The sequence below is a fragment of the Rattus norvegicus genome, chromosome 19, assembly GCF_021556685.1.
Source record: "Rattus norvegicus strain SHRSP/BbbUtx chromosome 19, alternate assembly SHRSP_T2T, whole genome shotgun sequence".
Lineage (NCBI taxonomy): Eukaryota > Metazoa > Chordata > Mammalia > Rodentia > Muridae > Rattus > Rattus norvegicus.
This window is the reverse complement of record NC_141552.1, coordinates 13,547,329-13,570,275: the sequence shown is the minus strand read 5'-3', so window position 1 is coordinate 13,570,275 and position 22,947 is coordinate 13,547,329. Positions and strand designations below refer to the sequence as shown.

The 22,947-nt window shown below is 49.2% G+C and overlaps 1 protein-coding gene across 1 annotated transcript; it reads right to left on the bottom strand.

The window, feature by feature from the left end:
• Window positions 1-976: 976 nt before the first annotated feature.
• On the bottom strand, window positions 977-22,201 carry Mcm5 (minichromosome maintenance complex component 5). Its single transcript, NM_001399204.1, has 17 exons — window positions 22,149-22,201; window positions 21,861-22,035; window positions 21,542-21,668; window positions 21,328-21,456; window positions 17,161-17,333; window positions 15,587-15,742; window positions 13,958-14,124; window positions 12,002-12,173; window positions 10,780-10,891; window positions 9,370-9,513; window positions 9,013-9,078; window positions 8,573-8,749; window positions 7,110-7,222; window positions 5,979-6,107; window positions 4,093-4,235; window positions 2,696-2,823; window positions 977-1,905 (listed from the first exon to the last, which is right to left on the bottom strand). The coding sequence occupies exons 2-17, from the start codon at window positions 22,025-22,027 to the stop codon at window positions 1,804-1,806; spliced, it is 2,205 nt and encodes a 734-aa protein (NP_001386133.1). The 5' UTR covers window positions 22,028-22,035; window positions 22,149-22,201; the 3' UTR covers window positions 977-1,803.
• Between the last annotated feature and the right edge of the window lie 746 nt (window positions 22,202-22,947).

Below are 22,947 nucleotides of genomic sequence, written 5' to 3'. Positions count from 1 at the left end.
CTAACAAGCCACTGTAGCCCATTTGTGTCCACGCCAATCCCGTCACTGCATGACATGAGTATATGACTAAGGACAAATAATATTTAAGCTGAAAGACCAACCAGGGGATACAAAATGTCTATACCTTGGGCAAGGTATACACCAGGAGGTTCAAGCATACCAAGGTAAAAACAGTGACAAGCTGCTGGCGGGGAAGCAATGAAAGCCAGCTCCTCTTAGCATAGCAAGGAACAGGGCTGATGATGTCCCTGGCTGAGTCCTCAGAGCACTGCTTCGAATCCTGCTTATCTCAGACACTCATGTTCCCATAAGCAGGGAAGGAAGGAGGGGAAAGTGGGTGTCCTAAGACTATCTTGGCCATACTTGCAGGGCTACAGTAACTTGGCTGCAAGAGCTCAGGACAGTGTCTTGTAGAAGCAAAGGTTAGGATCCATTTCAGATTCAGAGACCAACCAATCCCCAGTTCCTAGGTATCCTCCTGGGCATTTATTGTTCCTCTTGCTGCTGCACACCCACCCTGAGCACTGCCCGTGTCCCTGCAAGCCAAGCTTGTCATGTCCCTTAGCACTGTGCCTGCCAACCATGCTCTACCAAGAAATAGGTGTCACACCAGTGTCTCCCACTCAACTAACCACTCCTGCAGGCTAGCATGTCCATGCGTCCTACGCAGGCCCTCAAGTAGGATACAATGTTCCTACCCAGCCCGCCTGCCAGACAAGCACACTGCATTCCAAGTTTGCAGCCCAATCAAAAAGATCCGGCTCTGACCACTCTTCAGGGGCAAGCACATCTCTAGGAGGCAGTGAGAAGCAAACACCCAAGCAGCAGCGGTTTCAGCACAGGACGTCAGCTATGAGAAAAAAGGCCTGTGTATGTACTTCCTGTTCTGACGCCTTCCCCTACTGCTTTACTGTTAGTGACTGAGTACTTTTCAGCACTAGTGCGCTCAATTCATTTGACACTTCCCACTTATAAATGTACTTTAAATAACAAACACTTTATTTCACTGACTTTTCCATAATCTTGTAAATCCTAGATTTCTAGAAGCACGGTTTTTGGCATTTGGCAATACAAAGTGCTGGGGTACCTTCCTTTAACAGTGTTGTCACTAGTATCTCCTGCCGTGCTGACTCGGGGAAGGGCCTACAGCTCCTTCACTGATAACCCTGAGGTCTGGTCCCTCCCCCAGTGATACACAGCACTGAGGCTCACTTGCTGTAAAGAAAGCCATGGAGACTTTCTCCATTGTGGCCTGCTTGGGTTTTCACTTGACAGCCAATCACTCACTGAGCTCATATTCATCAAATTTGTTTGCAGATTAGGAAACTGAGGCACAGATAGCGAAATTAATGATCCAGTTCTCATATAGGTGCTGCTGGGGAGCTGAGTGAGTCAACCTTAGACTTCGCACAGCACTACTGTGGTATTGGCTCCGCTGTCCTTAGCAGCCAGGGACTCACGCACTTTATTTCCTCTGTACACACGAAGAAGCTTGACAGTCAGTGGCCCAGGAGCCAACATACAGACCTTTCTACCTCCAGAGCCTGTTCCTGCTCCAGACTCATCCTGTCGTGGAGGCAGACAGGGACTAGGCACCCAGACCAGACAGAGCCCTCAGACACCCAAACACAGTACATGAGGCCAACAACCAGAGCACATTTCCAGGGGCTGCAGCTGTGCGGCATACAGCAGTCTGAGGCAGGGGGGAGGGCAGAAGGAGGCTTGTGGTAGCGAGGACACTGACTAGAGGTGGGTGGGGCAGCTTCCCAGGCCCGAGGTTGATGGGCAGTTGATGGGCGGGGCTCACTTGAGGCGGTAAAGCACCTTGCGCTGCATGCGGTGCTGGATCTCCCCCCTGCGCAGCATGAGCTGCAGCACCTTCCGGATGGCATGCTCTGGATACTTCTGTAGGAGGGAGCACAAGTCAGACGCACGTGTGTATCGCACGTGTGTATCGCTATGACCCAAGGGAGCTGATGCAGCCCGGGATCATAGACAACTTCACAGCAGACAAAAACATTCACCTCCATTCTCGACTCATGCACAATCTCACTTTACAGAGGAAGAGAGCAGGCACAGACTGTCACTCGTTCTGTCACTTGTTTGGGTCATACAGCAATTAAATGAGCTAGGACTTAAGTCCCTGTGGCCCTTAAAAAAAACACACTTTCTCCAGCCCCAGCCTGTTAATACTAGTCTCTTATAGAGGGCCAATACTCATTACTACATAATTTACTTCCACAAGGAAACTGAGAGGAACACGGGAAAGGAAACACAAAACAGAAACCAGAGTTATCCTCATGATTTTAAAGGGCACAGGCGCCTCCTGACACCCCAAACAGTCTCTCCTCTGCATGGGATCAGCAGCCCCCTCCCCAGTGGGCTACAAGGCTCACTCATCTGGTTTTGGGCATCCCTACCCTATAACGATCCAAATAAGGGAAAATCTTAAGAGATGGGAAACAGGCATTGGTTCCTGCAAACCTAGCTTCCTCCTTTCCCTATAGCCAACCTCAACTGTAGACTGTAGCAGTTCCTACAAAAGGAATGGTGGCTCAAACATCCCATCCCAGCACCCCTCTGCTGAGCACAGAACACTGCATGTGGTGGCTGAGTGGGAAGCAGACGAAGAAAACCAGCAGGACCCCTCTATACCCCGGGCCAGGGCTGTGGACCCAGGGTTAGGGAGGCTCACCTGTTTGGTGAAATCCTGGACAATGCTGTGTTCAGACACCTGGGAGCCGATAGCAAAACGGCGCTTGAGTTGCTTCTCAATGCGACTCAGCATCTCCTGGTCCTCCTGGGTCGTGAAGCCTTCCACCCCTGTGAGAGTGCAATAGGGAAACTGGGTGCTAGAAAGCCCAGTTCATCCATGTTGGAAGGGCCAGAAAGATGACAGCCTCTAACTAGAGTGGCCTGAACCCAGCCCCAGAGAAAATTAAAGACAGAACACAGTGTGAGAGTGGAGGCCTCACCAGAAAAGTGAAAATCAAGTAATATGGGGAAGAGAGCTCTAGGCAGAGGGAAAGGTAACAGAGGCCATGCAACAGGCACAGAGATGGGGTAACCATGGTAACTAAGAGTCAAGTGCCATGAGACCCTATGGGCTACACATACCAAGACAACAGAAACAGCAACAGAAAAAAACCTGAAGGAAGCAGTTTTTATTTGGCTGAGTTTGAGGAACGGTGTCATTGTACAGCCCTGGTTGACCTCACACCTCAAACTCAAGAGATTCTTCTGCCTCTGCTACAACCATGCCCACTGGAAACAAAGTTCTGAGTTCAAGAGAGCTAGGAGGGAGGGCAAACAGGGCCCTCTAGAATACAAATCTGAGAGATGCCATCCACCAGAAGCCCTGGGTAAGCGGGAGCTGTACAACCTTACCAAATAAGAAAGAGAACCACTCCTTCTCCAACACACTGCCCAGCTGTCACAGCCCTCTCCATTCCTTCCATTCACTACCTATACCTCTTCACCTATCCCACCAGAAGGTCAGGAGGCCTACAGAACGGGTAGGACAGGAACCTTGGGAACCACGTGCTTATAGCTCTGACATCTAGACCGCGACTGGCAAGTGCTGAGCCAGAGTTCCTGTCAGATGAGGGTGGAGGTGTCTAAAGAGGCTGCCATGTCACCGCCCTCAGGACTGGCTGAAAGCAGGCAGCAGACAGTAAGGCTCAGGGGCCCACAGGCCTGTATTCCACCAGGACTGGTGACCACGACACCACAGAAGTTCTGTCAGTCTCAACTCCATGACAGGAAGGACTGACAGCCTGGGGTCCCAGACTGTCACCAAAAAAAAAAAAAAAAAAAAAAAAAGAGGCCAAAATTGGGAAACTACAATAGTTCTAAGCTCAACAGGAGGGCGGGCTGACAGCCCCTCTACCAGTGACAGGCCTACATTACTTATAATGGACTGATTTGAGGTCTACAGAGAAGCTCCTTCCTCCTCCAACAGTTAAAACATCCAGGAGAGAAGCAGGGGAAAGGCTATCATCAAAAGCACATCCAGGCAGCAGCCTGCAGGCCACCAGCTAACTAGATCTCTCTCCATCCCAGAGTCCAGCCCCACGTCCAGCACCTACTCACCCGACAGATTGCCAGACAAAGCGGCGTCCAGCGTGGACACCTGGAAGAGCCTCAGCGCCTCCTCGACGTCGGCCTCCGTAGCAAAGGGCTGCAGTTTCATCTTGCTGAGGGCCTCGGCGATGCGCACGATCGCCTCCAGCTGCCTGTGGGAACACAGCACACGGAGGGCTCAGCCCACACTCCCTCCTCTGACCCTCCAGGAAGAGCCATGGCCATGGTAGTCAGGACTGCAGAGGAGTTTGCTGCCTCTCCCAATAATATATCACCCTTTACTCCTTCTACCGAGCCCAATTTTTATTCCAGCACACACTGCCTGCTGTGGGGCAGTGAAAGACACCCTGGTTCCCAGTTAAGGAAGTTTGAACCCCGGAGACCCTAAAAGAGATGTAGGTGCTTTGCCTGACTTCCAGGAAACCAGGCCGGTCACTAGCCCACAGCCCTCCATAGATTTGTGACCATCAGCCACGTAAGGGCAACGCCCCACAGGTAGAGGACGTGAAGGTCACGTAGGCTCAAGATAGATCTGTTATAATGAGGTGCCTAAAGGCCTGGAGGCTTAGTCAATGAACTTTCCTTCCCAGACACTCCTCCCTGCAAAAGGTATTTAATCTCAGGCCCACTCTGAGAAGTGGGGATGGTTTTACTCACCCACTTTCTACCATGACAATAAATGCCTTGAAACCATGGACTGCCTCTTTTCATGGAATCCAACAGGGAGCCATAGAAGTCCTTTGCCTACTCCCAGTGATGGCTACCACCAAGCTCAAACCCACCACCGACAACCAGCCAAAAACTCTCCCCAGCAGGAGCTTCCCCCCCTCTTTTCCCCCTCGGCCCCAGACTAGACCCAGCCCCACTCCGTTCTCATTCTTCCCCTTTCAGCTCTTCCGCAGCATCCCAGGGGTGCCTAGATGCCTAAGAGCCTGAGAACTGCCAGCCTGGACCCCCCCAGCCAGCTCCAGCTGTGTCCTGCACTCAGACTGCACTTCCCCAACCCCAGAGAGGTGTCCCCAGGCTTCCAACAGCCCAACACCTGCCCAGCTGCCGTGTGAGCGAAGTCCCCACATCCTGCCTTCACAAGAGACCTGGGCCCTGCGGTGGAGTAGACACGGGACACCATTAATTCTACTGCCTGCTAAAGGATATTTCCTGACTTTTTGGTCTAGGTGTCAGTGTGACCAAGATGTAGCCCATACATTCTAAATCCACGCATCATCTGAAAATGTCAGAAGTGTCCGTAAAAAAGCATGTCTTCCTCCCACGGTCTCTCCTGGGGCTCAAACTGTGGAAATGACAGCTGACACTTCTAAAACCATCCAGGGCTGAAAGGTTGGCAAAGGTGAATGTAATGGAGCCCAGGCTGACAGCTCTGAAAAACCACCATGAATTACTACCTACTTCCTAAAGTTTAATCATGAAAATAAACTTCCCACTTAAACTACTCTCTTTGGGTTTCATCATACACAACCAGATCTACTTGTAACCAATCAATGCTAGAGGTATAATTCAGCCCAGGATGGCCCCAGCTCTTACTAGCTATATTGTCTATAAATAAATGACAACCCTAGTGGAGGAGGCATAAAGAATTGAGACCCAGTAAAGGTCTCTAGTTTCCCTGTAGTTACACAGCTGATCAGAGGCTAGGACAGAGTCCTCCCCTTTCCTCAGGCTGCCTCTCAAAGAAGGAAGCCAGGCAAAATACAGAAGTGAGGCCTACCCAGGCATCCCTAGCCTCAAATACATACAACACACACACACACAGAGATAATTAGGAAGCCACAGTACATGGTCCCAGAAGCCCAGATGACCACACCACACCCATGTTATGAGAATAGCAGTGACCAAATAGCCCTGCCCTCTGACGTGAGCCCACTTGCATAGCTCACCGCACTGTGATGGGGATGCTGGAACGACGGTCAATATCCCTCTCATGCTGACGAGCCCCACTCCGCATGATGATGTAGCGGTTCTTCAGCTTCTCTGCTGCCTCTGCTGATAGCCGAGGTCCACACCTCCTGCAGACGGCAGAGTGAACTAGAGTAAGGCCAGAAAGGAATCCGAGGTTGCCCTCACCCTGTTCCCAGACCTCTATTGTCTCACAAGATGAATGTTCCCAAACAAAGCTTTTTGCTCATAATATAAGTGGCGAGTCATTTGAAAGAGATTTAAGAAAAACTTGACCTGCCTATCAGCAGGTGTCAGAGATCTACATGGCACATCTCTGAGAAAGTGGAGTAAGAGTCTGAACATTTGTGCAGAAAACTACTCTTGATGCTGGCTGCAGTGTGCTGTCTGGCCACGAGGTGTACAATGTTCTACCAGTCACTGAGGGCCCCAGAGACCAGGAGGCCCACCAGGGAGCAGGCTTCCCAGCAGTCTCCAGCTCTACCTCCCTGATTTAAGAGGATAAGAAAACTGAGGCCCAGAGATAGGATCTCCTAGAAGGCTTCCCAAAGCTCAAACCCACGACAGACACAGGAGCTGTTAACGCCCACTCACTGAGGCAAAAGTGAGACATGCATTAGGGACCCACTCAACTGCTACAACTAACGGTTACCCCTTCTTTGGGACTTAGACCTTTCAAAGATAAACCCTGAGAATCTGAATAAGGTTAAGGGCACATCCTCTGGAGCTGTCAGCACTACTTTCTGTACACAGCCTTGGACACGCTATCTAGCCTTGCCCCTCAGCTTTCTAGAACAGACTTATAGGTCATTTATATACGAAGAACAGAAGAAGCACCATGTGCCCCAATGGCAGGTACACTGAAATGTACTGAGGAAGGCCTGGTGTGGGGAGGTGCCAAGAACTTAAACATAAGCCGTGGGAACTGAGGCTCAGAACACTTGAGCAACCTGCCCAAAGCCATAAACGTAAACTCATGGAGGGTCAAATTGACAGACGGGAATAGAACCAAGTTCAGAACAGGGTTATCAGGTAATCCCGAGTAAGGAACAGAACAGGACTGGGCTTTCCCTCCATCCAAAAAGCCCATGTTATCATCTCCCAGCACTCACGCTCGGCAGTAAGCAATGAACTTCTTCATCTTGGCAAGGTCGATCTCACCCTCCACAGCCTGTGTCTGTGTCAGTGCACTCACATGCAGAGTGATCACATGTTTGGCCAGCATCTAAGGAGCACAGGGAACACAGGATCAGCTCACGGGTTTAACAGACAAGATGAAATATGGCAAATGCTTCTGTTCCAGTCCCTTTGGCCTGTCCACCCTCACTGGGGCAAGTATCTAGACAAGCATGGACACTGGACATGTCCAAGCCAATGAGTCCACTCTGCCACTTCTGTCAGAACAACTGGAAAAGGCTTCCCCATCTTCCTTCCAGGGCAGTTACAGCAATAGCTAATCTTAAGATATCTGGTCACGGGGCTGGGGATTTAGCTCAGTGGTAGAGCGCTCACCTAGGAAGCGCAAGGCCCTGGGTTCGGTCCCCAGCTCCGAAAAAAAAGAACCAAAAAAAAAAAAAAAAAGATATCTGGTCACACTGTGAACCTGAGATTTTTTTTCTTGTGTGGTATGGCTCAGCCCTTTATTCCCAAACAATGAAGGCAAAAGTTTGTTTGCAGAAGGAAACACCTATGCTTGAAAGTGATGTCTAAGTGGCGACAAAGTGACAAATCAGGGACAAAAAGGAATATGCCCAAGTCTCACATGAAAAGAGAGAAAAGAAAAGCAAGCTGCTGAAGGGGCGGGCGGTCCAGAGAAAAGAACAAGGCAGTTTTAGTGGGACAACTGTGGAAAGACAGGTTGCAGGGGAAGAACAAGCTAGACAGAGGTGAAGACAAAACAAACCAGAGAATAAGGAGGAGCCAGAAGATTAGAACACGTTGCCAAAGTTAGTTTGAGGCCAAGCAGAACAGCTCAGAGAAGCTGAGAGAAGCCATCTTGAAGGAGTCTGAGCCAGGCAGCCAGAGCTCAGAAAGCGTGTACCCCTCAGCCTGGCCAACACAGGCTTTGTCTTTACCACCGCAGGCAGCAAATGTCTGAGAACAAAGCCTCCAAAAGGGAAGCAGAAACAGACAGCTAGTCCAACAACCTAGGTCCTTATGGGCACTACACCTATGGACTTAGCAAGTTCCATAAGCTATTTTCTTTCAGAAATTTACTAACTAGGGTAGAAAGTGAAGCTCAGATTTTTAGCTTCTTGCTTAAAACACACACACACACACACACACACACACACAGACACACACAGAGACACACACACACACACACACAGACATACACAGACACAGACACAGACACAGACACACACACACACACACACACACACACAGAGCACCTCCCTCAGTGCATAAGTAGGACTAGGTCTTAGGACTCTAGCTTCCTCTCCAACTCTCCACAAGCCATTAACAAGTCATTTCATATGCTTCCTCTGATCACCAGCATTTCTGTGGCTAACTCTCTTATCCACCCTCATGACTATGAACCTATCTGTTGTCACCAGCCTAGCCCGAGACATACCATGTCCCTCTCCTCATTGTGCTCATCTTTGACGATAAAGATCATGTCAAATCGGGACAAGATGGTAGGCATGAAGTCAATATTGTCCTCCCCTTTTGTCTCATCCCATCGGCCAAATACTGAATTGGCTGCAGCCAGAACAGAGCAGCGAGAGTTCAAGGTGGTAGTGATCCCAGCCTGAAATAGAAAAGGGAGTAAATGGACCAAATAACCAGAAATCCTGGAACAGGCTTCCCCATCACATTTGAACATATGAACTCATACATTACATATATGCATATGCATGTGTACATGCTTGCACATGTGCGCTCTTGCTCCCCCACCCAGTTTCCAGGCCTGCTGCTGCTAGCACAGTCTTGGGCAAAGAGGACTTGGTTACATCCATCAGAGCAGCCTTAGAAGGACTTAGGATTGCTGAAGGGTGGGTGGCTGCCACTCACCTTGGCAATGGAGATGGTCTGCTGCTCCATAGCCTCATGGATTGCTACACGGTCATCTTCCCGCATCTGCATTGAAGGGTTTGTCTATCAGAACCCTCACCCAAACAGAGAAGAGGGCAGAAAAATAACAAGGAGCCGCTACCATTCTATAGTAGACTTCAGGCCAGCCAATAGCAGATAATCACAAGGGCTTGGCTTTCACTCTCCTGAATTTCCAGAGAACCCCAGAGAGGCGAAGCAGCCTATCCTAAGTTCCCCCAGAGTGATGGGTACAAGAACTACATAAAGTCTCTCAGAAGTGGTATCTGCTTCCACACCTGAAGCCACACACTCCACTCCTGTGACTAGAAGACTCACCTTGTCGAACTCATCAATACAGACAACCCCACCATCAGCCAGAACCATGGCTCCACCTTCCATGATGAAGTTTCGCGATGAGGGGTCCCGTATCACAGAGGCAGTCAAGCCAGCAGCACTGCTGCCTTTCCCAGATGTGTACACCTGGGGGAGACAGGAGGTGTCAGTACTCAGTACTAGCCCCAAGGGACAAGAGCTCAGAGGACTGTGACTTATCCACATCACACTGCAAAGCTGACTGAACAGTACAGAACTCAACTGTACCCAGCTGGGCCTCAGCCTTTCCTTCCTTAGAAGGAAAACGGCTCACTGAGCTACAGCACATCCCTGAAAAGGATGCCTCTACCCTGAGTCCATCATCTGTGAAGACCTGTATGCTACCAACTGACAGACCCCTTGAAATATATAAATCCTACCTGAGGTGCACGTGAGGCATGCTCAGATCACACTGTGCTAACAAGAATGCCAAGTATTCGGGGTTGGGGATTTAGCTCAGTGGTAGAGCACTTGCTTAGCAAGCGCAAGAGCCTGGGTTCGGTCCCCAGCTCCGAAAAAAAGAAAAAAAAAAAAAAAGAATGCCAAGTATTCAATACTTTCATGTAAAAGGCCTGGGATGTACCTCAGTGGTAAAATATTTCCCTAACATGCACAAGATTTGGGGTTCATCTACACTGAAAAAAAGATGCTTATATTGGACTTCAGGCTAAACAGATTATACAAATTAATTCCACCTATTCTTACTTTATAAATGTGGCTACTCTAATAAACATGACACAACTTACATTTTCAGGCCTTGATATTTCTATGGGACAGCGCCAATGTGGTTAACTTAGCACACCTCCTCTCCATCCAAAACCGCCACTTCCCATGGCACAGCCCACTGGTCAGTCATCACCTCTACCCTCTCCCTGACCCTCACAGACCCAGGGCACCTGGGTCATTAGACACACTGGCCTGAACCTCGTTCTAAAGTTCCCAGCAGTGGGATCTTAGCAAGACACTTCCTCCAAGGCACAACTGAACACTTCACAAGAAGACAGGTAAATGAGTAAGCCGTGGCAGGCACTTCAGCAAGCATCTGGTCCTTGATCCCAGCTATTATCATGAGCAGTGTCATTATTTAGCAAACGGGCAAGCTGATGCTCAGAGAATCTAGGCTACCTCTTCCAAGTCCACATGCAGCTACTGCCAGGCTAAGCAGCAAAGCAGGCCTGACTCAGTCCAATGCTCATACCACCCACCCCTACACACACACCCCCTCTGCCATCCTGACCACAGCCAAGATGAATAAGGACGAAGATCTGGTTGAACCAGATCCCATGCATGTCCAGGAACTAGGCAACTCTACCCTGTAGCCTTCCTCCCTGCTGGGGCACCTAAGCTAAGAGGAAGTTGTCCCCAGCCACTCACCCCAATAGGAGAGCACTTCTCCACAAACTTCAGAAGCTGTGACTTGGCTGTGCCAGGGTCCCCCAACATCAGCAGGTTGATATCACCTCGGCGAGTGAGTCCATCTGGGAGCCTAGAGACAACAGGTAGGTAGAAGACAAAGCAAAAAATCTACTTGAGGGCCATCCTCTGAACTAACTCATGATCTTCTCACCTCAGACTTCCCGATTCTAGGACTGTACGTGTGCATCAGCACTCCTGGCTTCCTGTGAGCTCCTCACCCTCCCCTAAGAGTCTCAGAACAGGTGGAAATGAGTTTGGCCCAGAAACAAGCTCACCAGTTATCTGGCTCCTAGCCCAACACTGGAGGGTGGGGTATATAAGAATGTAACAGAAATGGCACTGAGGGCTGTGTACACTGCAGAGTAGCCACAGGGCAGAATCCAGCCCAACCTGTTACCTCACGCAAGTCCTTTCGTTCTCTGTGCCTCAGTTTTCCTCATCCATGAAGTGAATACAACACTAACATCCATATACACTGCTAAGAGGACAGGCTAGGCTCAGGACAGATTAGGCACTTACAAGAATGCTCTGAACATACAAAAAGCATATTTAACAGTAGCCACTAGTGTACACTATCATTGCTTCTCCTGTCTGAGCTTTGTTTTAGAGCTTCAAAGGGACAGACAGAGGAAACCAGGAACGGTGACAACACCTGTAATCTTAGAATCTTGGAGACTGAAGCAGGAGGATCATGAGTTTGAAGGACATTAAGACCTGTTTAAAACGGAAAAAAAAAGGGGGGGGGGGCTGGAGAGACGGCTCAGTGGTTAAGACCTCTTCCAGAGGTCCTGAGTTCAATTCCCACCAACCACATGCTGGCTCACAATCAGTTGCATTGTTATCTGATGCCCTCTTTTGGTGTGTTTGAAGAACTCGACAGTGTACTCATGTACATAAAATAAATAAATCTTAAAGAAGGGAAGGGAGGGGAGGGAGGGGAGGGGAGGGAGGGGAGGGGAGAGGAGGGGAGGGAGGGGAAAGACAGGACACCTTCTGAGTATCAGGTATTTCGCATGTCTTATTCTTAGACACTTTGGTTCAAGGTGGGGTCTCTCGCGCTAGACCACAGAGCCTAGGTCTTCCCAGTGCCAGCAGGCTGAGGGACCAAGGCTGGTCCTCATCACACAGATGTCCTCCTGGAGCAGCCTTGTCATCAGCACCCTCCCTCCAGACCCCTCACCTCTTTCGGGAACCGCCAAAGAGCAGGCAGGCAATGGCCTTCTTCATGTCCATGCCCCCAAAGATGGAGGGAGAAACACTCCTGGAGACAAGCTCATATATGTTGGGGAGGGCAGCCAGGCGACGGAATTCCTCCTCTTCCTGTGGGCTGACAGACCCAGCAAAGCTGCGGCCTAGGACAGTTTGCATAAGTGAGCAAGGGGCGGGCATCTCCTCCAGCCTACTGCTGAGACCAGCCTAGATCAGAAGCACCCTGACATGCCGTCAACACACCAACCGCTCTCAGCACCAGGACAGTCAGTCCCTCAGGAAAAGGAAAGCTAGGGCACGGGGCTGCATCAGTCTTTCAAATCTCAAGGGGCCAGAGAGGAAAAAAGTTCCAAACAGAAGGCCAGATCACATACTCTTGAGGACACTGGAAAGTCTCTCATAGACAGATAGTCAGTGCAATTGCTCGATCAAAACAGCTTGAGCTGCTGAGGAAAGGAGATGGGACAAGTGAAGAGGGTGGGACAGGTGAAGCGGGTGGGACCAAGTGAAGAGGGTGAGACAAGTGAAGCGGGTGGGACCAAGTGAAGAGGGTGGGACCAAGTGAAGAGGGTGGGACCAAGTGAAGAGGGTGAGACAAGTGAAGCGGGTGGGACCAAGTGAAGAGGGTGGGACCAAGTGAAGAGGGTGGGACCAAGTGAAGCGGGTGGGACCAAGTGGCAGAGGGCTTTAAAAAAACAACCCAGGAGACAATAGTGGGACTCAGAGCAGGGAGGTAAGAAGTGGCCATAAGGGCTGGAGAGATAGATGGCTCAGCGGTTAAGAGCACTGACTGCTCTTCCAGAGGTCCTGAGTTCAATTCCCAGCAACCACATGGTGGCCCACAACCACCTGTAAAGAGATCCGATGCCCTCTTCTGGTGTATCTGAAGACAGCTACAGTGTACTTATATATAATAAATGAATAAATCTTTAAAAAAAAAAAAAGTGGCCATAAAAGTAGAGCAGCCAAGCAGCTTGCTTACTGGGTAAGGGGATTTAAAAAACAACATAGGGAACTGAAGAGGATCTGGAGGATTTGCTAAGCAAGGGGAGGGAAGGCTAAAGAAGAGCCGCTTTCAAGAGATGGGAAATGCATGAAGTGATATGGCAAGTCAGGAAGAGTCCACGTCTGGAATATGGCCAGATGAACCCATAGCTTTTCCAGTTTTAACCAAGGGAGCTAGCTCCTACCAACACGAAATATGGACACAGTACTAGAACTCCATCACTCTAGACCAGAGGTAGGGACCATTCCTCAAGGCAGCTCCCGCTGTCCCTGGATGTAAGCATGAGATCTCTGCTCCATCTCAGAGTTGAGGCTCTTTACTTGACCCCTACCACTCGACCCTGTCACTTGCACCCCCACCCCCACCCGCCCTGAGTTCCCACCAGTTCTCCTTTATACTTGAAAGGACCTCCCTCACACCGACACCCTTCAAAGCCATTGCTCACACTCCTGATAGACGACTCCTTCCCACAATGCTCAATGGAATAAAGCAGTTCAATGTCAGATACCTGTCCCTTAGGGGCTCCTTTTCCAACTAGATCCTGTCTGCTCACACTTATGCACTTTTTCCTTTCCACCCACCAAGATGCAGCACAGGACACACACCTCATCCCATCTATAACACCAAGTCATGCAACTCAAGCATGCATTTAGGCAACAACTTAGGGCAGCAGCTACAAACTACACCAGTAAGTAGAAAATTTAGGGCAACAAACTGTTGCTGTAAAAATGAACACCCTAGGATAGGGAATACTGCTAAGTGGTAGAATATTTGTCTAATGTGGCGCGCGCGCACACACACACACACACACACACACACACACACACACACACACACAGCACAGCACATCCTAACGGTTTGAGCAATTCAAGAATGCCTAGGTTATCACGTGAGCAGCTTGTAGAATTCAAAGCAACTCACCAGAACCATCTGTGTCTACCTGGATGCCCAGCACCCGGATATAGGAGCTCCGAATGCCCACACCCACTCTGTCCCGGCCCTTGCTGGGGTTCATGCCAAACTTCTTGATGGAATAAATGCCCATGATGGTGACCCTGTTCCCAGGAACAACCTTGTCACACAGGTACCTGGGTAAAGTGCAGGGAAGATAAAGATGAGCAAATGGGATTCAAGGTGATGGACGGTGTGGTCAGCTCAGTGCTTCTACCCTAAGTATCACTATCAAGGCAGCTCAATCCCTGTGTGGTTTAAGAGTTAGTAACGGAACCTTTCCCTGCTCCTGCTACCACACACGTCAGCCTGCATAGTTAGCACAGTGTCAGGATGTTGGCCTGACTCTCACTGAACTCAAGAGGTCAGGTGCTGTACTGGCAGAGGTGAGGCATGGTGCCCTTGCCAAGCCTTCAGAAGTCCTAGCTTATTTTAGCTGTGACCAGGCACCCTAGGGCAAACTTCCTCCTCAATCCCTTACGGACTACGTGCTAGCGCCACCCTCCCTCCCTTTCTGCCTCCACCATACTCCCTGAGCTCAGCGCGGTCAATCTGCCTCTAGTTTTCAGTCATCTCTTTAACAATAAGACGTTAAGCAGTTAAAGTCTCCATGTTTCCCCAGAATCAATATAGCTTAAAGGACCATAAGGTAGCTGTGTGAATTCAGAAGTCACTGTGCCTCTCTGAGCTTGAAAAGAGGACTCTGACTTGTCTCAGCTGTTGGGAATCAAGCAAGGTAACCAACAAACTGAAAGGTGTTCTATGTATATCAAATCAGTCTCAGCGAGGACAGATACTATCAAATCAGTCTCACCGAGGACTGTTTTTGCTACATACACTGTCCTATTAACTTCCTACCCATTCCACGATGCAACCCCCCAGTTCTCTGAATACATAAGAGAAGACTCTAATACAATATACTCAATTGTGTTAAACTCTTGATAATGGCTTTTCAGGCACTCTGTCTAGGAAAAAAAAATTGGGACTTAGTATATAGTTTCCCCAAGCTGAGTCTGCACAGTTTTGTCAATGATAAAGCTGACAACTGTGGATCCACTCCCCAGCAAGCTTTACATCTGATACTCATCCTCAGGTATATGAGCCCAGGGTAAAAACTCAGGGATCCGTAAGCCTTCATCTAGGTCATTTTGTGACTATTCAACAAAGGCCCAAACTAGATAGGAGCTAGCACTGCTTCTGGTTATCCAGCTCTGTACTAGGAGGGATAGAGACTGTCCTGGAAGACACACAGGCCTTAGTTCTACTCATAAAGTCATCTGACCTCCCTTAGTTTACAGTACCCATGTAAATAAAGTAGGAGTGGACATGCCTTGCAAACTATGGGAAACAAAAAATGACAAAGTCGGGGCTGGGTGGCTAAGAGCACTGACTGCTCTCCAGAGGTCCTGAGTTCCATTCCCAGCACCCACACGGTGGCTTACAGCCGTCTGCAATGGGTCCGATGCCCTCTTCTGATGTGTGAGGACAGCGGCAGTGGCTCACACATAAGATAATGCACCAGACACAGCGAGGGCTTGAGCCTACACTGCCACCAGATGGAGTGGCGTGCACACCAACCCACAGCCCCTGCACACTTACCTGTCACAATACAGCTGCATGTGCCTGGGCATCTCACCATGAGGGACTGCATCAGGCAGTTCCTGCAGTTTCAGGGTCTGGAAGTCCACACACTTGCACTTGTCAGGCATGATGAAATATGGGTCCAGTGGGCACTTTGGGCGCCCAGCCTGATCCCTGGGCAAGGGAAGAAGTGGTCACTAGAGCTACCCTGAGAACCCAAAGGCGGGACTCCCCCATTCAGCAGCATTATAAGGCAGAGCTGGGGCATATCTGGGAAGGCCTAGGAGTTTCCATGGTGGCAGGGTGCTAGACCCAAAGTCACATCTTCAGGTGTCTTGGCTTCTCCCTGTCACACTGAGGTGGCAGTCACTCATCATTCCCTCATGAGGCCTCTTGTCCTCACAGGTGTAGGAGGAGCTCTATCATCAAATCCCTTACAAAACCCTATTCTTAGCCTAGTATCTTTTCTGGTGAGATTTTACCACCTCTAGACCATTCTGAGGGTGCAGACTCTGAAGCCGTACAGTAAGTCTACTCAGCAAATACAGGTAAGGACACAGAGCAGTAAACCTAAGCCTCGGGTCTGGGAAGCTAAGTTCCCATCAGGATTGAAAAACATCTGCATAGTATAAAGGCATGCAGTAAAAACAGGCAGATTAACATGTGCAGGCATGTGTGAACCAAAAACAAACATGGGATAAGGAAGGCACCTTTGGGGACAAGGACATGTAAGGAGCTTGAAGCGGTAGGGACACTGTGGCAGCCTGAGGGAAGGCCACTTAGGGGAAGGCAAGTGCACTAGAGCAAGGCAGCCGATGGAAGGGCCAACCACTCTGCTCCTTTACAGGGAACAGACTGAGGAGCAGTGAAGGTGGACAGGGGATGGGGCCAGCTACCCTGTGGCAGCAGGTGAGGGTAGGCAACAGCCCAGGACAATGCCAATCTGCCTCAGGCAATACGGAAACTAGAAGAGAAAGCCAAAGCAGCTAAGATGTAAGTAGTCTGTAAGGCCAGAGTCAGCAAACATTTTCCATTAAGAACCATACAGTAAACTATTTAAGTCCTATTAACTGGAGGAAGTCCATGCATTCTGCTGCCGTAGTTAACAATATGCTAAGTATCAAGTAGTATAGCCGTGTTCTTAGGCAGTACAGTGAGCACACTGGGTTAGCCATCCAGTGGCTTTGGAAGATTCCATAAGCCAGGTGGCAATGGCACATGCCACCCAACACTCGGGACAGAGAGGCAGGCAGATCTTTCTGATTTCAAAGCCAGCCTGGACTCAGGCTGAGTGAGCTCCAGGATAGCCAGGACTACACAAAACAGTTCCCATATAGACTTAATCCTCTGGACTGCTTCCTCTCCAACCTTGGACTCCACAGAAGCCATGCGGATTATCTAGGTGGGATGAAGTTCAACCACATGAAGGGACACTGGCTGGGTTTGTTGTTCCTGCCTAACTCAAGGATATAGAGCTATGCCGTCTTTGCCTTAAGGTCTCCAACGAGCAGTGCAGGCAGCACTTGCCAGGGTTGCCAGCTTTTCTGCTACTTCAGGTCATTTCCCCCAGAGTCCCTCCTGGCTATACTCACATATTACACTTCCTGGGAAGGGCATAGCCCTCTAGGCCTGGGCGCATGGCGATGTTGGTGAGGGTGTTGTGGCAGCTGCGGCACTGAATGGAGATACGGGTAGCCTTGGCACGGACTGCAGAGGCCGAGATGATGATGCCAGGGATCTTCACCAGGTGTGACATCATGTCTGACTATAACAAAGCCACAGAGAAGCTTGATGATTAAGGAGAAGGAGGCGATATGGGAAGGCTGAGGAATGACATCTTGAGGGCAAGATCTGGAGGAATTGGCAGTCATGACTCACAGTTTAGCTCAGTTTCCAGAGCACCCACCTAATGTGAGGCCACCCGGACACCAGGCTCAGGGGCCTGCCCTGAACAAGCCCTCACTTTCCAGGGCCTTGCAGAACATGGCAAGGAACTGGGAGACAAAGGAAACATGAAACATTTAACAACACAACCAGAAGACTCAAACTCCAGCTCTGACAGTAGCTTCCTGTGCTGTTCCAGAGAACTGACTTGGACAGAGACCCTGGTTCTAGCTCAATCCTGTCACCAACTGCCATGGACATTCTATCAGCCTCAGGCTGAAGTGAGACCAAAGTTTAAACGAACCAGGGATATGTCTACCATGGCAACTTGATCAAGGTGTGAGGTCCCACCCACCACTGCCATCACTATTTATGTAATGTAAACCCCATTCCAGAGAAGAGTTTCCATAATGGTTCAGGCTTTTCTTTTCTCAGTATGAGATTCCTGAGGAAATGCCAATTTCTTAGGGGTCCATGTTTTAGTAGTCTTATAGCTAAAGTATCTCTTGAGAACGTATTCATCTGTTAGGACATTCAGTCAGGCTGTAAATGATCCCCTGAGCCAGGCACAGTGGTGCACACCTCTGATATCACTTTAAAGACAGAGGCAAGTGGATCTGAGTTCAAAGTCAGACATAGTAAGTTCTAGGACAGCCAGAGCTGCTACATAATGAAACCCTGTTTCAAAACAAAACAAAATAAGACCCTCATCTTTCAGGGATATACACTGTCAGGAGTCAGGTGAAATGACAAGATAAATCATCGGACTTGTCTCAAGAGCTCCAAGGCCTCCTACAGACAGCATGACTGCCCTGTTACTAGTCATTAAGCTGGATGACAAGTCCTCTCCTTTTTATATTCTATCTTCACTAATAGTGAGACATTCGCACACATTCCATTGCCTCCTGTGCCAGCCTCACCAGTCTACAAGACTGGGACAATCTCCCTGCCATTTCTCCAAGTTGGGGCATATTGGGCTTGATCAGAAAACAAACACATGCACAGGACTGGAGCTCTGAAACTATGAAAGGACTACAGGGACGCCAGTGATAAGAATGTAGCACACAGCACCAGCATGACCCATGAACATTTCTGCTCGGTATGTCAGACTAGAAGGGAACAAGACCTCTGAACTAACCGACCTCCAGACTGCAAACAGACTGAAGGTGTGCTTCAATCCAGCCACGCAGGCCACCGTATAAATCTACAAGGCCACACATTCCTACAGGACAAACCAGCCCTTCCTCTACTACAAACTAGAAACTGAGAAAGGAATTACATTCAGAGAGTAAGGAATGCTTTTCTGGAATGAGAGACTTAAGACCAATAACAACCGAATACAACATTTGATTTTTCCTAAAACACATCCCTTTAATCCCAGTACTCAGGAGGCAGAGGCAAGCGGATCTGGGTTTGAGGCCAGCCTTGTCTACAGTGAGTTTCAGGACAGGTAGTGCTGTTACACAAAGTAACCCTGCCGCCCCCATTCCCCAACTGCATACTGGGAGGCTAGCAAGAGAGCAGCTCCTCAATCTCCAGCACCCTTACGGTGGATGAGAACAAATTTCCTCATGCTGCCCTTTAACCGCCTAATTAATCTACACCATGTGTAATTTACTTTAAAATCCACTTTAGATTTTCTACGTTTATTTTGGGTTGTTTATAAGTCAAGATCTTACTATGCAGCCCAGGGTGGCATAAAATTTGTAATCCCATCTTTGACCTGTTGAATGCTGCAGTTAAAAGCATGTACAGCATTCAGCTTACAATTCTTCACGGGGGAAAAGCAGGAAAATAGGCAAGATATTAATACTCAGTCTCAGGAACCATACTGGGGCTCATTACATTTTCTCTATATACCTCTACATGTGATGGTTTTCATAATGAGGGGTAGGCTAGAAACGGCTCAGCAGTTAAGAACACTCACTGGCTACCCTTCCAGAAGTCCCAAGATCAGTTTCTAACACACACATGGTAGCCTACAAACACTCACCCATAATCCAATTTTGTCTTTCTGATAGCATAGGCAGCAGGCACATGCACTAATGTACTATACACAGACACACACACAGGCATACATATAAAACACCCACATACATACATACATACATACATACATACATACATACAGTCTAAAACAATTAACAAGCAACATTTCTCCTCCTCATCGTCCTATTTCAAGCTTTTCTGGGACAAAAGGATTACAGATTCACACCAGGCCCTATAAAATCTTAAATTTGGAAGAGAAACAAGGAGGGGATCCCCTGGGAAATAAGAGTGGAGGCACAAGAACCTGCCCAGACATTAGAATTTTTGAACAATCCACAAAACAAATTTTTGGGAAAATTACCTACAAGGGCCCAGGTATCCCAGTCCTCCGGAACACCACAAAGTAAAGAAGCCTGAGGTTTCAGTCACCCCTAAGGGGGAATCCCTCTAAAGCAGTGATTCTCGACTTTCCTAATGCTACGATCCTTTAATACAGTTGTCCAGGTTGTGGTGACCCCAACCATAAAATTACTTTTGTTGCTACTTTCTAACTGTAATTTGTTTCTGCTGGGAATCATAATTTAAACCCCGCAGTGGGGCTGTAACCCCCCCTTTAGAATCACAGCTTTAGAGATCCAATTACTCCTGCGACCAGGCCTTGCAGTACATTCCAGAGTGCTCTGTCCCTAAAAGAGGAACAAGCTTGTCTTTCCAATGAAACAGCAGCCTCCGCTCAGATCCAATGCCACCATCACACTGGCACTGTAAGGTGCAGCTCAGTTCTAGAGTGTGGGTCTCTAGAGCCTGCAGAGAGAGGACTCAGAGCTGCTTCTGGAAGATATGCTATCCGTGCTAACCAAGAGTAACTTGACTCCAAAAAAAGACCCAGAGCTCTGAGGGCTTCAAACAATATGAAATACAGCTTTCTAAGTACAACACACAATGGGTGGGTGACACCAAGTGAAGAGGTAACAAATGCCATGTCACTGCACTACTCGCAAAGCCTGACCCCGTGTCCTGTTCTTTTCTCATCAGTCCTAAGATAGAACAAGAAACATTATGTCCTCCTTCCTGTTTCCATGTCTGCCCACTTTATAACTCCTCTTCTACATACCAGCCAGAAGAATTGGACGAATTCTGAATTCGGGTATCAGAGTCTAGGGCTTGAGTTCAAGAAAGCTTTGCCTGACACAGAAGCCCTGAGATTAACCCCCATCCTCATAAAAAGAGAATGGAAGCAGGGCCAGCGGGACATCTCAGCAAACCCAGGAACTCACATGGTGGAAGACAGGTGACACCCAGGTTATCCTGGGCCCCACCTCCTCTTTACCAACAGGCAAACTCAGGGGCTCCAGACACACTGCTTTCTTTCCATGCCTCCAAACAGGCCACCACTGTCACCCCAGTGCCTCTGCACCCACTTCCAGGTTTTGACCTGACTGGCTACATATCATTCAATTTCAGTTCCAACAACCCTTCCTGTAAGTGCTGTCAACTCTCCACCCCTCTCAGTAATAGCTACAGTGTCCCCACCCACTTTCTTTTAGTGTTGTTTTGTTTTGTTTTGTTTTGTAGACATGGTCTCATCTCATATATACCAGGCCTCTACCTCCGCCTCCCAGTTATGGATGGTGTTTACTATTTTTTTTTTTTTTTTTTTTTTGGTCTCCCCAATGGATAGGAACTCACTGTTGTTCTCCAAGACTCAACTCTGCCTTCCTTTTAGGACATCGATCCACTGAGGTAATTTTACAGGATACAGGCTAAATTACGTCAAATGTCTCGGTCAGGGTCGCACATCTGGTACTCCAGGCTCTCTGTCTCAGAAGCCTTCTGCACCACACAACGGCCATGCCACCCTGACTAGCCATCCAATAAACTCCTACCTTCAGAATCCGAATGCTGGACGGGCTGGCATCTGACTTGAGCATGACCTGAATGTCCTGGAGCAGCTCATCTCCAGCAGGCCGGGGCCGGGTCACCTCATCAGCTACCTCCTTGGCAGCTTCCTCAAGCTGAAGAAGAGGAAACGAACGCATCAAGTTGCTGGTGATGGGGCAGGGCTAGGCTTTAGGAAGCTCTGAAATGGGTGCTACTCACCAGTTGCAGGTGCTCGGCTGGCTGTTTATACAAGTAATCAGCCAGTTCCTCGTCAAAGCTGGCCAGGTCTTCCATTTCCACCTCGATCCAGTATTCACCCAGGTTGTAATGCCGCTTGAGTTCATCCCTTTAGTGGTCAACAAAGGGGCAGGGGTGTCAGCAGCGGTTCACATGCACCCCGGCTTCGGTGTCTACATGCACCAATGGTCCCACCTCTCTCAAAACACACCTAACTATAGACCATTCTATACTTTAGGCCTGAAGAGAGGCTGTCAAGAAAAGGCGCCCCCCTAATAATGACTCACGGACGCTGTCCCACCTGTACTTGAAGGTGAAGCCCGTGCGATCGGTGCCCACTCGGTACTGTCGTAGGAACTCCTTGAAGCGCTTCTGTAGGTGCGACTTGCGAGCCTGGCCCTCTTCCGCACCCGGGTCGCCACCGAAGCTGTCGCTGTAGAAAATGCCCGGATCGTCGAAGCCCGACATGACTGTACCTGGGTCAAGGGAGACAGAAAAGAGAAAGAGCTAAGCGGCCTGGGGCGGCAGGGATGCTCCGTCGCACTGGCCTCTGCCCAGGCTTCCCTAGCCGGTCCTGCAAATCCCTCACCTCACAGAGCCGCGCCACACGAACCTCCACCCTCCTAGAGGAAGCCGACTTTCGCGGGAAAAACCAACCTGGGAGTTCGTCCGCCGCGGTCTCTGCGCTCCTATTGGTTCGTCCGGCCCCGCGGACAGCTATTGGACCGCTCTGCGCCAGTGGAGTCCCGCCTCCAAGGCCGGATTCCCAAGATGATTGGCTGGGGCGTTTTGGTGACGTCACTGACCAACTCTTTCCGGTCTCCATTTTATGAGGCGGGACGTTTTGGCGCGAAACTTCTGAGCTAGAGGGAAGCTGTGACCGTGGCGCTAGCTGAGCAAAGATGGCGCAGAGGCTTGGAAGCTTTGTGCGCGTTTCTTAAGTCTTAGGTCTTACGAGAAAACCTAGCCCGGTGGCGCAAGTCTGTTAGCCCAGCTACTCGTAAAGTCTAGCAGGGGGATCGCAAGTTCAAGGCTAGCCTGGGTGACTCTCCCAAATAAAATGGTGGGATTAGAGAGATGGATCAGTGATCAATAGCGCTTGCTGTACTTTTACAAGACCCAGTGACTTACATGTAGAGAAAGAAAGATACAAATATGTATCTATACATACATATACTTTTTTTTTAAGTAAAAAGAAATGGACTGGAGCAATGGCTGAGCGATGTAAAGTGCATTGGATACAGACACATAAATAAAAGGTAGACTTATCAGCCCTCACCCATGCCCGTGAGTATGGTGATTTTTTTTCTAGCACTAGGGGGGCTGAAGAAACCTGCCTTTAAGATAACATTAATCGGGGCTGAGGATTTAGCTCAGTGGTAGAGCGC